The 14,102-nt window shown below is 36.0% G+C and overlaps 1 protein-coding gene across 1 annotated transcript; it reads right to left on the reverse strand.

Moving 5' to 3' along the window:
• Window positions 1-1,482: 1,482 nt before the first annotated feature.
• ghrb (growth hormone receptor b) lies at window positions 1,483-13,211 on the reverse strand. The gene is made up of 9 exons (XM_053478321.1): window positions 12,887-13,211; window positions 8,381-8,473; window positions 5,249-5,381; window positions 4,803-4,975; window positions 3,865-4,049; window positions 3,198-3,339; window positions 3,011-3,101; window positions 2,805-2,874; window positions 1,483-2,580 (listed from the first exon to the last, which is right to left on the reverse strand). The coding sequence occupies exons 2-9, from the start codon at window positions 8,460-8,462 to the stop codon at window positions 1,759-1,761; spliced, it is 1,698 nt and encodes a 565-aa protein (XP_053334296.1). The 5' UTR covers window positions 8,463-8,473; window positions 12,887-13,211; the 3' UTR covers window positions 1,483-1,758.
• Window positions 13,212-14,102: the final 891 nt, after the last annotated feature.

Below are 14,102 nucleotides of genomic sequence, written 5' to 3' on the forward strand. Positions count from 1 at the left end.
TTCTTACATTTTTTTATTAAAAAATATATTACATTTATTATGTACATTTTAATAAGCCACACAGAGAGTCATATATATTTAAACTTCCTTTGTCTTAGCAATTGTTTGTTTAGAAGGAACAGAACAGCAAAAAAAAAAAAATTACAACAGAATTGTTGTAATTTAGCTTTATTTGAGGGTTTTCTAGCATGAACCACCTTTTTAAGGTCATGCCACAACATCTCAATAGGATTCAGGTCAGGACTTTGACTAGGCCACTCCAAAGTCTTAATTTTGTTTTTCTTCAGCCATTTAGAGATGGATTTGCTGGTGTGTTTTGGGTCATTGTCCTGCTGCAGCACCCAAGATCGCTTCAGCTTGAGTTGACGAACAGATGGCCGGACATTCTCCTTCAGGATTTTTTGGTAGACAGTAGAATTCATGGTTCCATCTATCACAGCAAGCCTTCCAGGTCCTGAAGCAGCAAAACAACCCCAGACCATCACACTACCACCACCATATTTTACTGTTGGTATGATGTTCTTTTTCTGAAATGCTGTGTTACTTTTACGCCAGATGTAATGGGACACGCACCTTCCAAAAAGTTCAACTTTTCTCTCGTCGGTCCACAAGGTATTTTCCCAAAAGTCTTGGCAATCATTGAGATTTTTTTTTAGCAAAATTGAGACGAGCTTTAATGTTCCTTTTGCTTAAAAGTGGTTTGGGCTTGAAAATCTGCCATGCAGGCCATTTTTGCCCAGTCTCTTTCTTATGGTGGAGTCGTGAACACTGACCTTAATTGAGGCAAGTGAGGCCTGCAGTTCTTTAGATGTTGTCCTGGGGTCTTTTGTGGCCTCTCGGATGAGTTGTCTCTGCGCTCTTGGGGTAATTTTGGTCGGCCGGCCACTTCTGGGAAGGTTCACCACTGTTCCCTGTTTTTGCCATTTGTGGATAATGGCTCTCACTGTGGTTCGCTGGAGTCCCAAGGCTTTAGAAATGGCTTTATAACCTTTACCAGACTGATAGATCTCAATTACTTTTGTTCTCATTTGTTCCTGAATTTCTTTGGATCTTGGCATGATGTCTAGCTTTTGAGGTGCTTTTGGTCTACTTCTCTGTGTCAGGTAGCTCCTATTTAAGTGATTTCTTGATTGAAACAGGTGTGGCAGTAATCAGGCCTGGGGGTGACTATAGAAATTGAACCCCGGTGTGATAAACCACAGTTAAGTTATTTTTTAACAAGGGGGCAATCACTTTTTCACACAGGGCCATGTAGATTTGGAGTTTTTTTTCTCCCTTAATAACGTAAACCTTCATTTAAAAACTGCATTTTGTGTTCAATTATTTTATCTTTGACTAATAGTTAACGGTTTTTAATGAGCAGAAACATTTAAGTGTGACAAACATGCAAAAGAATAAGAAATCAGGAAGGGGGCAAATAGTTTTTCACACCACTGTATATATATATATATATATATATATATATACACACATACACACATACATATACATACACACACACATCCAGCTAGCTAGAAAAATTCCATCAGCGTATGATTTGCATTATCTATAAATCTCAGAAAATAGGTCATTGTTATTTTATCCAATCCAGTTCATGTCCATCATGCTAAAATGTCTCAGTTATAAAATACAGACCAGTCAAAGGAAAATTTGCATGGTTTCCAAATGTTTAGCCCACTCTTTTTGTTGTTGGCTAAAAATGTCTAAAGTGTTTTACCTCTGATTCATACAAAATTCCAATTCAGAACGTTTTTGGGACTATTTAGTTGGGGTAATGCTATGTAAAAGATCAGGAGTCAAATACCCCTCATTTGTGGGGCCAGATTTTGGTGGTGCAAGTGTAGAATCTGTTTTGCTGCTTGTCTTCAAAAGAAGGCTATCTTTCCAGCCCACCCCGTCCACCATGGTGTATTCTGGAGGTGTCGGCATTGTTAGGATAGGAAAGGGTGATACTGTAGGTGTCTCTGGTTTTGCCATGGAGTCCTGACACTGTTTTTGTGTATTGTTGCTTTCTGACCCATAGTTTGCTGTGGATGAGCTTGGCTCATTAACACTGTAACCTCTTTCATTGAGGGTCATCATCACACATGTTTTTTTCTCTTTATGCTCAGTAGCTTTATCTTGAATATTGCAGTCATCAGTCGCATTCTGCTCTGGGCAAAGCAGTGTCTCACCACAAGGCATGACTTCAGTCACTTGAGAGTAAATCTGCCATGCAGATTCCTGAGCAGGAGGAACAACGGGTTGCAGAGCTCCCAACTTAGCAGGACGTATCAAAGCGTGAAAGCTTTGTTCACTGGTTGAAGGTTGATGAGCATCATGGTGATCATGATCAGAGAGATCTGGATCGCAGCAGCTGGACCGACCTGAGTCATCATCTTGGAACCCACTGGACATTGGAGGGGAATCAGAGACACAAGGTTCGCTGAAAAGGAGTGGTGTGTCCAAGCATTCCATCTGCTCAATTGGTTCATCAATGTCCACCTGTATAAACTCGACCCATGGGTCGTTACTGTACAGGTCTGGACGTAGATCTGGGTGAGCACCCAGGACTGAAGTGAACTCGGTTAGCTGACCCTTCTACAAACAAAATGTTTTTATTTATTATTATTATTTTTTAATTAAAATCTCAGGAAATGTTACAATTATGGGTAAATACATAATAATGATTACTGTACATGTTTGCTTTAGTGTAATATTTTTAAGGTTATTTTATTAAGAATTATATTTTTTATTATAATAAATAGTTTATCATTTTATCTCCTAGTCTGTACATCATTACATAGTCAACACAGATTTAATACCTGTAGGTGGACTGGATCAATTCCTTTTATTTTTGGTCCAGGAACAGGTGGCAAAAGAATCACCATAAGCCTGAAAAAACATTTAATTACATTTTTCCATTTGACTAGTGTAATGTTTTTCTGTACATTACTGCATTTTCAATGAACGCAAGCATACATTTTTTTGATAAACAGTCAGTCAGCGGTTCAACATGTTAGTCACTTACTTTTGTTTACGTGAAACCACAATAAGGATCAACATGATTCCAATAGTAGTAGCCATCAGGATGCACACCGCAGTTATGGGTATTCTTGAGCCTAAATCAAATACAGATATATAATTTATTCAGATAACACTTAAATTGAACATGAGGTTATTTCAGTATGTACAATTATTTTAGCCTTAATTTGCACCTTTGCTAGAAACAACTATGAAGATAGAGTCACCAAAATCCCCAAACTGGTAGCCCCTCATTTTGGTCCTAACCCTGACTTCATACTCTGTGTTGGTGTGAAGGCCATAGATGTTCACCTGCGGATCCTTGCCACTCTCAAGCTGAAGAACAAGAAAAAAAAAGCTTTAGAAGTTTAATTAAAACTAAGTTTATAATGCACTGACACATTAAGCATGGTAAGGATCATAGTAGGGAATCACACTAAAACTGACTACCTGGTTGTATTTTAATCAAGAAATCCATATTCTTTACATATTTTTTATTTTTTGTGAAGAATTCCAAACAACCTTATACACAAATTTTCCCTCCCCATAAAAAATTTTAGTGTACACTGGAACATTCATCTCTTCAAAGGTAATCTGACTTCAGGTTTAGATATCTATGGAGGTAATCTCAAATACCCACTGTTGGACAGTACTTGCTTAGCTACTTTAAGTGCTAAATATTATATATGAACAATTATATATATTTCTATGATTTTGAATATGACAAGATATTTAGGTTTCCTAAGAGACTCAGCAAAACAGTAGGTGTTGCATTAGAATAAACAACCCATGTAAACAGAGGATATTTTTATTTTAAATGTGCAGTCGAGATTCATTATAATAGTACTTTCACAAACTTACAGATTTCCACTGCTCTAAGCCAGTTTCTCTGTACTGGGTCTCATACCAAAGCGTCAACCATCCTATCTTTACACTGTCTGCTGCTGAGGGTGGTGTGTCCCACCTCACCACCACATCGCAGTACAATCCAGTTGGGCCCAAACTCAACAAAGTCCAGTTCAGTGCTTCAGGTGGGTCTGGAAAAACTACAAACACAAGCAAGTTATTATAATCTGCGAGGTTGTTTGGTTTACACCAGAATAGAGCTGCACAATTAATCATTATTTGTAACTGCTAAGTTTTGGCATGTCATTTAGCAAGATATTCCCGTCTCAGTACCAGTATCTCTCTGCTGTAGTAGTCAATGTACGTCTCTGTCTGAAAATACATGATGTTTACTTTTTAAAGCAACGGTGTCGAGTAAAACTAGCAAATTTAAATGAAGTAGAGTACTGTATATGTATTTTTATTTTATTCTATGCCCAGCTGGATAAAGGACTTTGTACCAAATATTGCATTAAATATATTATTCTTATTATTTTGATTATAATTTTTTATGAAAACATCACCATTGGATGACATCATTGAAAATTTCATCTATGCTAACATTAAGGCTCAAAAGGAACAGTTAGTCATTCAACCTTTAATTAGCCATTTGCAGATTACCAGCCCTTCTGTACAAGGCTGTAGGCTTACCTCAAAGGGTTACACTAACGTCTGCATATAATTTTGTATATGTGGGCATGTTATCTTTATCTTCTCTAGCTTTAATGCAAGCGGTTTTATGCAAAAACAAAGGATTTTTAAGAAGATTGTATACTAGTATTGTACAGTTTGCTTAAAATTATATATAAAAAAACTCATTAAAAACTAATAAAAAATAGATTTTTTAAAAATGTAGATAGCTGTGTGTCAGTTGTACAGAGTCAACCAAATCCACATTTACAAGGTTGACCTACCAATTTCTTCCACTGAAAAGAACATTTCATCATAAACATCATTGTTCCTTGAACGCAGCTGGATGGCATATTGTAACCAGATAATTGTATGGTTGGCGTCAAAGAAGCACTCATTTTCCACTGTGGTGCTGTAACGTGGGCACTCATGCCATTTGTTATCACTCTTTGGATCCCTGTGGATCACAAAATAGAAGTAAGTCATGTTATGCCCAGAGAAATCAAGTTATCAGCAAAATCACTACCCATCTGATCAAACGTGGCAGTAATGAAATACATGAAGTATAATGTGTGAACCCTTTCAGAGTATTCATATGTATTAATAGTAAAACTTTTCTGTAAAAAATTGGGGTTTGGAGCAAGGAAACATAAAATGCAAATAAATAAAACACAAAAATATTACAATGTAGTTAAGAAATAAATGCATTTTAGTATAAGATTGTCAGTACTTAAGCATGTAGAACAGTCCTAGGCTGCCTGACTCTGTCGGATTCCAGAAGGGTCCAACATCCCATTGACAGCGGAACGTCAAGAGTTCCTGAGAATAGCAGCGAATCAGATGAGGCAGAGATTTGTTCTGAGCTGGAAAATAAAGAAATTGTTACTATATTTACTAGATATATTTGTTCTACATCAAAAAATATGATTAATGATTGGCTACATACTTAAGGTCAAGGTGGGTAAAAATTAGGCAGAGGGAATTAGTTTTGGTTAAATAGGAGTTTCAATGGTGGGTGATTGTCCATTTCTCAAACTTATTCTTTCACTTTATACAACTTGAACACCACAGCCAGGTGAATTGAATAATATTGATTATCAAGTATGTACCAGCAAACTGGTGACAGGATGATGGACGCCCAAGGCTTACCCTTGTCCATAGGGAGCAAAGACCACCCAGCATAAAGCACAAACCACTGAAAAAAGCCAATGCTTGCCACGATAGTAAGGCACTAGAACACCCAGTGCTCCACAGCCTGCTGCTCATGGGGCCCAGCAAACAAAGGCAAGGCCTCAGTCCTGGCCCTCTAACTCCAAAGATCCCAATTTGATTGAGCAAAAAGTTGGGCTTAATATTTTGGGTGTTAATATTATGGCCGATCACTGTATATATCACAAAGATCTTACGAGTGCAGCTGATACACTGGTATAGCTAATTAAATAAATTATACCAAATACATTATTAATATTTGCTTTGTGTTTATTTGGTATAATTGTGTGATGTTTACATTTTATTAATAAATAAAAAAAATAACCATGCACCATCTATAAAGTGAAGAACTTAAAGTGTAGTGTGTCCACTTCTAGTCTATTTGTGGACATGTTGACACATAGTTCATGGTGTTCTGAGAAAACAGAAGCGCTCCTGCACTCGTATACCCACTGCAGGAGCAACAGGATGCAACATAATTCCCAGCTGTAGAGGCAGGCGGTGGCTCTTTCCTGGAAGTGCTAGCTAGCATTTTTTGTTGGTTAAAATGTTGGTGTGTCAACACAGGGATTTGGCTTCCAGAATACCCATCTTCCTTTAGCCCTGAGAGTTAGATGTGTTTTTAAAATATATACGTATTACATTGTTGTATATTTTATGTTCACATCTTTGAAATATACACTATATTAATAATAATATAGTGAACGATTACAGTGTCCAAAAAGAGAAATGTGAATTTTAACATGTTTAAAGAGACCTTTACTTTTCTTTCATGGACAAAGTATTAATATCCTGTTTATTAAGTGCTGCCAGGTCTGAAGTGCTCTTTTTGTCCTACAGGGGCAGATCAAGCAAGAAGCAAACAGCAACAGTAACTAGTACTAAACAAGCCAATGCTAACAATAAGCTAAGCTATCAAGGTGTAATCGGCTAATGCTAAATAAATTAATGAGCAAAGACACATACAATCATGCTCCCTCTCACACACCCATACACACAACAAAAGCCCAACAGTACAGAGCACCAGGGTATTCAGGGTGAGGCCAACAAAGAACCTGGATTGATAACATTTACAATTAACATTGTAATCCTTGTAACCGCATTCCAATAAAAGACCAACAGCATAGCCCTGCTCCAAGCAAAGCTTCTTGTGGAGGTTAACTTGGTGGCACTCCCTGCTCAGCACACTATGGTTGTTAAACCCAGCGATTACTAAAGCACCATATGAAGGTTGACAAGGTGGTAAGGCTAGCACTCCTACTGTAGCTTCGAAGATGTCCTGGCTTTGAGGACAAGATTTGTTTTGTTTTGGTAAAGATGTGCTTACTCCACTTCATGGCCTTAAGAAATATTCTTTTTCTGAGACCTTGTCTAATTAAATAAATGTACATGTCTAATTTTCATTTAACTTGAAGCAGCCCACCATATAATGTACAGTTTCTGAGCTAAGCTAAGGAGGGAGTACACTTTAAAACTACAAGTGTGTTGTTTCCAAGTACCAAGAATGTGAATATTGGATTTGCATTCCTGAGAAATATGTGACACGTAACGTATATTCTTGCCAAGCGGGCGAAAACTCCTGGAATGGACTTTTAGCTTCAAATATTATATTTATTTATACCGCTTAAAAAGTTTGACCAATGCATCCTCAATATTTAGATAAATTCCAGACCCCTTCAAGGCATACCTTCCCTTATGTTCTAGTTTTGGAATTAAACTTGGCTTAAGAATGATGATGTTGAGCAAAAACACATTTACATTTAGGCATTTGGCAGACGCTCTTATGCAGAGCGACTTACAAGAAGTGCTTTGAAGTTTACATCACAACAACATAAACACAGCAATCCACCTTTTAATTATGCTAACCACCACCTAGCTAGCCAGCTAGTTACCACAGGAGGCTGCATACAAGGGGAAAACTTACATCTATATATGAATGCTTGTAAGGCTACTTTTTGACAATTTTGAGTGTTAAAGGTACTCTACAAATATAAAGTACTCTGTAAAATTGAAATTAATTTACTATAATCCTAAATGTCTTTCTTTCTCCCCAGGCAAAATACGCAGACAGAGAAAAAAAATAAAGTTAGGCATACAGGAAAAAAATAAAAAGACATTACATTCTTCCTGAAGCAGTGACTCCTTTACTCTCTCTCTCTCTTTTTTAATATCCCACAATTAGCAGCATTGCAAATGCTAACAAGAACACAGAGAAAAGAAAGGTATCTTTAAGGAGAAGTGAATTCCTAAAGAGACCTTATGCTTTCAGAAAGAGTAGGGTCTCTCTGTTTGGAGCAACAGTTCCTCTGATATTAAAAGTAGTTTTCTGATAATAACATCCTGTTTCTGGTGCAGGTTCACCAATAAAGCACATGTGTTATGAATTGTAAAGGAGCAAGGTCCCATGCCAAGACCATTCTATGCTTTATTTATTATACAGGAATATACCAATGGGTTATTTAACTGAGCTCACTTTGACAGTTTTTACTTTTGAATATGGATTTGTGTTCATCCAGAAGACTCACATGATTAGACACACAAACTGTCTTGCCAGGACTGAGCTTTGGCAAGACAGTTTGCGTGTTTAATAATCTGAGTTTGCAAGTCAACAGATGCTGTAATATCATTACAATAAAAAAAATAAAAAAAATACCTTGCATTGAGGCTTGTACATGTTCTGCTGCAATAACAGAAACAACCAAGAGGCAGATGAAAAAGCATCGATGTGTCCCCATGGCACAGCGTCCTATATAGAGTAGTAGGTTAATAACTCAGACTTTTAATAATAAAATCAATACAACCTAATGCAAAACACCTAAGAGAGGTCAGATTGATACAACATAAGTTAGCATGATATCTATAGTATATTTTTTCATTTAAGGGTCAAGCGTTGTCACTCAATTTTTTAAATGTTTGTTTTACATATAGTGTTGGCCAAAACACACTATTGGTGCTGATTTTATTTTTTATGTCATATATATAATACAGGAAATGTGCGTGCATAAATGTGTATGCATATTTACAAAAAATGAAGCATGGATCGGGAAATAAGAAGCAATTATGAAAAATGGTGATATATGATCCTATCTAAAAAGTTTACTTTTTCATCTAGGTGAGACACTTTAGCACCAACACCATGTTTTGGCTGTATAGCATTCAACAACAAATTCAATCATAAATTAATGTTAATAAAATGAATTATTCCTGTGATGAGGGTGTAGCTGTATAGCTGATCAAGGTAATCATGTAATAACACATTGTGCAGGCTTACTAATCATACTTTCCAAATAAATTCTTAACTCAGATATTGTATGCTAATGCTAGCCATAACAGGTAGTACAAATAACTGAAGTCTAGTACATTTAGAACAAGTCAATTTAAACGGAACAAGCTTAAATAATAAACCATTTATATAACAGTTTATTGTAAATACAAATGATAGTAAAACTTGTAGGGGAAAATGCAAAAAAACCTTATTTAATTTCTATGCTGGAGACTGGATGATACCACATAATTTTATACCTGTGCTGAAATCTTGAGCATCTGACATGTTTTTATCCAATAAGCTTTAAAATAATAATAAAAAACACCAAATACAACCATATAAAGCTACCCTGCTTAAAGGGCCTTCTTAACCGACTGCAGATTTAATTTTATACTAAAGTTTATTTATATTATGTAACAAATTACAAGAAATGCCAGTAATATTGGTAATAAAAAGGGCAAAGAAAATCCTTATCTAACATGAAAATCAATAACATTATAAAATTGCCTATTACTGTGATACAAAATTTAATCATAATAGATCGTTTTAATAGACATCAAAACAGTGCCATCTTTTATTCTGTCCACTGTCTGTATTATTTGAATTATCTGAACTTTGAAAACTCTACCATACCCATTACTCAGAATATTTAACCAATCGCCATATACCGCCCTTTTGGTCCATGCAATAATGGTAGACATAGTTTCACACAGCGTGACATAATTGTATGAACTTTGTACCAGATGTTGCTAAGAAATGTGGAGGGGCTTGTTAAGGGAAAGGTTTATCTGGCAGTTAAGACACAGTTCACAGTGAGAACAGAGAACATGCACAATGTGATTGAACCCAAATGACAATATATATTTACATAAGCTAAAATAAATATGTGCTCTTAACCAGGAAGTATATTACGTGGGAAGCTGAGCTTACTGGTAAATTAAAAACATGTGATTCAATATATTTTCACACAGCAGGAAAAAACAACTGATTTATTTCCCAAAATGGTTTAAAAACTGTAATTTTTTTTTTTTTATGGCCCATTTCATAATTAGGGATTCATAGCTTTAAATATATAAGTAAAAAAAAACTCTCAGGGTTTTATAAGGTTTTAAATAGCTACTGTAGAAACTTGTAAGACTTGCTCGTAGAGACACGCCAGTTATTATAGTCATTACATAATATTTAGACAAACAACGTGCATAAATTGGCACTTCTCTGACCTGCATTTATGCATTTATTCCCTTCTTTTTGTCATAAATAATTACTATCCAGAAGTGCAGTACAACCACTCATTCATTTTCACTAACTGGTCTAAGCGTCATGGGCCTTTTCTGGGAATGTGGGTGTAAAGTCCAAGTACTCCCTAGATGGGACAGCAGTAGAGGTCAACCAACTATTTGGTCCGCAGATATATCGGGCCAATTTTTGCCATTTTTAAATAACCAGTATCAGTCAATAGCTCAGCATATTAAGCTGATTAAAACCGCAGTGTTGTTGCTATGGAACCACAGACAGTAAAGAAGTTTAGAATCTGGCTGTTACTTTTCTACTTTACTTTTCCAAAAGAACATATATGTAATTAAAAGTGATATTACTTGTAATACTTCTCAATACGTATTTTTAAACTGCTCACTTTATCTTGTAGTGAATATAAAACTGTACAATTCTAATTTTTCTAGCATGTTTATGGGGTTTGCAAGGTTATGTTGGCATGGTGCTAATTGCTAGCTAAAATGCACCAAATGCTACTTTTGCTGCTAGCAATGCAAATGCACTTGTTAGGTTATATTTTTTTATTAGATGTGCCAATCTCTACCCCTCCAATGTCCTCAAAATTTATAAACTAAATTATCAACATTCCAAGTACAGCCACCTGTAATGGTGTTAATAGGACAATGAAACTGAATATAGTGATCACGTCAGCATGGAATATAACACGTGTTAAACGCCTGAGCCATGTGTGGAGCTTGTGAAATGTTTGTGCTCCACTCTGTCCTCTCCTGCTACTGGAAAGTGGATTCTCAGAAACAGCAGCTTGGAGTCACAGCTATTCCCTTTGCACAAATAAGGAGCAGCCTTTAAGTCACACCCACTAAGTGAAGAATGGGGGTTTTCTCTACAGATAACACCAAGCAAGAAAAATCTCTCATGTTTGGAAGTTGTGGGCCATGTACTATTTAACTCTTTTCAGTTACCTCTTAACACCTGCACTACATTACACTAATCTATATTTTATTCTATAGTATTACTGCAATGACAATTAGTTCTTGAACTGTGCCTGGTAATATCTTTAATAAAATAATCCAAGTAATAATATAAATTTTAAACTGCAAACACAGACACAATCTAAAGAGATTATTAGCAGTGACAATAGTCTTTCTCTCTCTCTGATTTTTATTTTAATTTTCAATTCAAATAAGTGGGTGTGGGGGTGATGGCAAAAAATGACTGGAAAATACAGTCAAACTTTAGGGAAATGGTAAAGGAAAATACAATGATTAGAAATCTTAACCTCACTGAGCTTTATTATTTTATTTGTATAAAAAAATACATATTTAAATATTAACATCTCCACAATGCTTGGCAATAATCCAAATCTACCCATTATAATCTATAGTTAATGTTAACATTTGCAGCACACTGCATGCACTGTGCTGCTATGAAAGAATCCATCAGATTTGAGAGTATAGAAATTCATTAATTATAGAAATTCATTCATTATAGATATAATTCATTCAATATAAATATTTAAAGATTTTTAAATCTTTAAATAATATACTGTTTGGCCTATCAGTCCAATATAAGATGTGTGTAGTTGTCGGTATAGTTAGAAATCTTTACATTTTTGTTTACAATTAAATTGGGAATTTTAAATGTAGATTTCAATCTAGATGTATATACTTTTTAAAACATACAAAATAAAATGTAACTGTATAAGTGCAGTACTTAACATATTGTTGTATTACTCTGTGTAGATGTGCAAATGTCTGTCTAAATCCATTAGGATTTTAACCTGTGACCATTTTAATTACCTGGGTATAGTTAGGAGCAACTTGGTGAATTAAAACTAATCTAACACTTTTTCAAATTTAAAATTTCAATATTGAAAATTAAACTATTCCCTTATTCTCTCTTTCAGTCTCTGAACCACAGGCAAATGATTCTTGGGGCAATATCACATATTAAATATGCTTAGTCTGTAAGCCCTTGACTTATTATCTGGAGTTCTATGTACCTACTTAATGACCTGTATAGATAAAAGTGGAAAGCCTGCAAATCAACAATCAAATTACACATTTTATTGTCAATCTGTTTCCCAGCATGTGGCCTGAACCAATGTCCCAGCATATTACGCAATAATACATAGTGTTGACACTGCTGAAGGTTGTACCTTTTGACATAACGAACAACAGAAAAGCAGAGTCCTTGTAACTTTCCTTTGGGGAAAAAAACACTTTCTATTGTTTGTATGCTCAATATAAATCAAGTAAAGATTGTGACAGTGAGGCTTTAATTGTGTACAAAACAATGGTTAAACCACCTTGTTTTTTTTTTTTCCTTCCTACTGTTTACATACATACATACACACACACACACACACACACACACACATACATACATATGTGTATGTAAAGATGAAAAGCAGCAACAACACAATGACCTTATTAGATAAAAAAAAAAAACACTTGTCAGAATTTGCACAGTTTTCCAAAACATTTGTGTTCTTAACTTCCATATGTTCCCAGATGTTTCTGCGCAACAAACCTGACCAGAGAAACAAAATTCCACAACGGGGATGTCCCAGTATTCCCAAGACCCATGGGAAAATAGGTCGTTGGGAGTCCTGTTTTTAAATTCCATGTTTTCGAAACGCTACAACAGTTAAACACTCACCGTTCCAGACTGTAAGCAAGCCTTCAAACTGCACAGGAGCGGGTTTACGATTCCCAGGGAACTATGGGAAATCCAATCGCCAGGAGCTGCATGTAAACTGATTTAGCAGAGTGCGTATCGGATTCCTCGACAGATTTTTGCGTGAGTTTAGAAACTTGGATCAGATTCCGCGTGTTGCCCTCGTCTATCCCGTATCCGTTTGCCGTTCGTCGAAACAGGGGGCCTCCAAATACCCAATTACACAAACTAGAACCCAATCAGCCGAAGTTGTTCCGAGCTCCTACCGCGAGCTGAGACGTGTTTTCGCATTCGTTTCCTAAATAAGGCGGGGACTCCGCCCTCAGCGCGCGCGCTTCGTCCTCGCCTGCTTTCTAGGGATTAATTTAATACTTAGTAGAAGACTTGATTACTGAAGATTAGCTGAGTAAACAGACATGCACTCTCTGAAGTCTGCAAAATAAATCGATTTTTATTATCGTTAGTGTGACACTGACGTGTTCTGCTTCAGTACTACTTTAGAGGGGAACAAATATGTCAAAAACAAATTAGCATGTCTGAACATGAAAAACCAGCTCTTCTAACCCACCTGCACTTTACGCAAACGTGGCACATATTCCTGAAGACAAAACGCTGGTGCACTAAACTGCTTTGAGGAACAGGAATTCAAACATATGCGGAGGTACAAGAATATTTCTTTCTAAAATGAGCCAAAAAATATAGAACACATTATTCAAATGTTGGTGTAACACTGATTGTTTTCACGGAATCTTAACTCACATCATTATTTTAAGAACAATTAATTTGCATTGGTTTTGATGATGCAAAAACCAATGCAAATTAATTTACCCCCCCCCTCCCAAAAAAAAGACCTTTAACCCCAGACTATGCGTGTGTGTGTGTGTGAGAGAGAGAGAGAGAGAGAGAGAGAGAGTGAGTGAAGCAAACAAGTGACCTGCTATACTTTGCTCTTATCATAAGCAATTACACAGGTATATTAGCTGGAAGCACTGCACCGTATGTCCTGTGCCTGTGTGCGAATTAATGCCACCTCAGTGCACAAACACACTAAAGTACCTTTAGCCCAGTTGCTCACTCAGTTATTCACTTGAATTGCAGCAACTAGAAATGTAGTTCTTTTAAATAAAAACATACTCTACAAAGTGTTTTGTCTTTCTTTTAGTTAAATGTTTGACATGTACCTAACTCAACATTTTTT

This window comes from Clarias gariepinus, chromosome 19 (genome assembly GCF_024256425.1).
Source record: "Clarias gariepinus isolate MV-2021 ecotype Netherlands chromosome 19, CGAR_prim_01v2, whole genome shotgun sequence".
Lineage (NCBI taxonomy): Eukaryota > Metazoa > Chordata > Actinopteri > Siluriformes > Clariidae > Clarias > Clarias gariepinus.

Bases quoted from the DNA above. Each gene is read 5' to 3' on its own strand.
- ghrb (XM_053478321.1), bottom strand. From the start codon at position 8,462: ATGGGGACACATCGATGCTTTTTCATCTGCCTCTTGGTTGTTTCTGTT. The intron at 5,382-8,380 runs GTATTTTTTTTA...TTTATTTTCCAG, and splicing joins TGTACAAGCCTCAATGCAAG to CTCAGAACAAATCTCTGCCT. The intron at 2,581-2,804 runs GTATTAAATCTG...TTTTGTTTGTAG, and splicing joins TTGATCCAGTCCACCTACAG to AAGGGTCAGCTAACCGAGTT.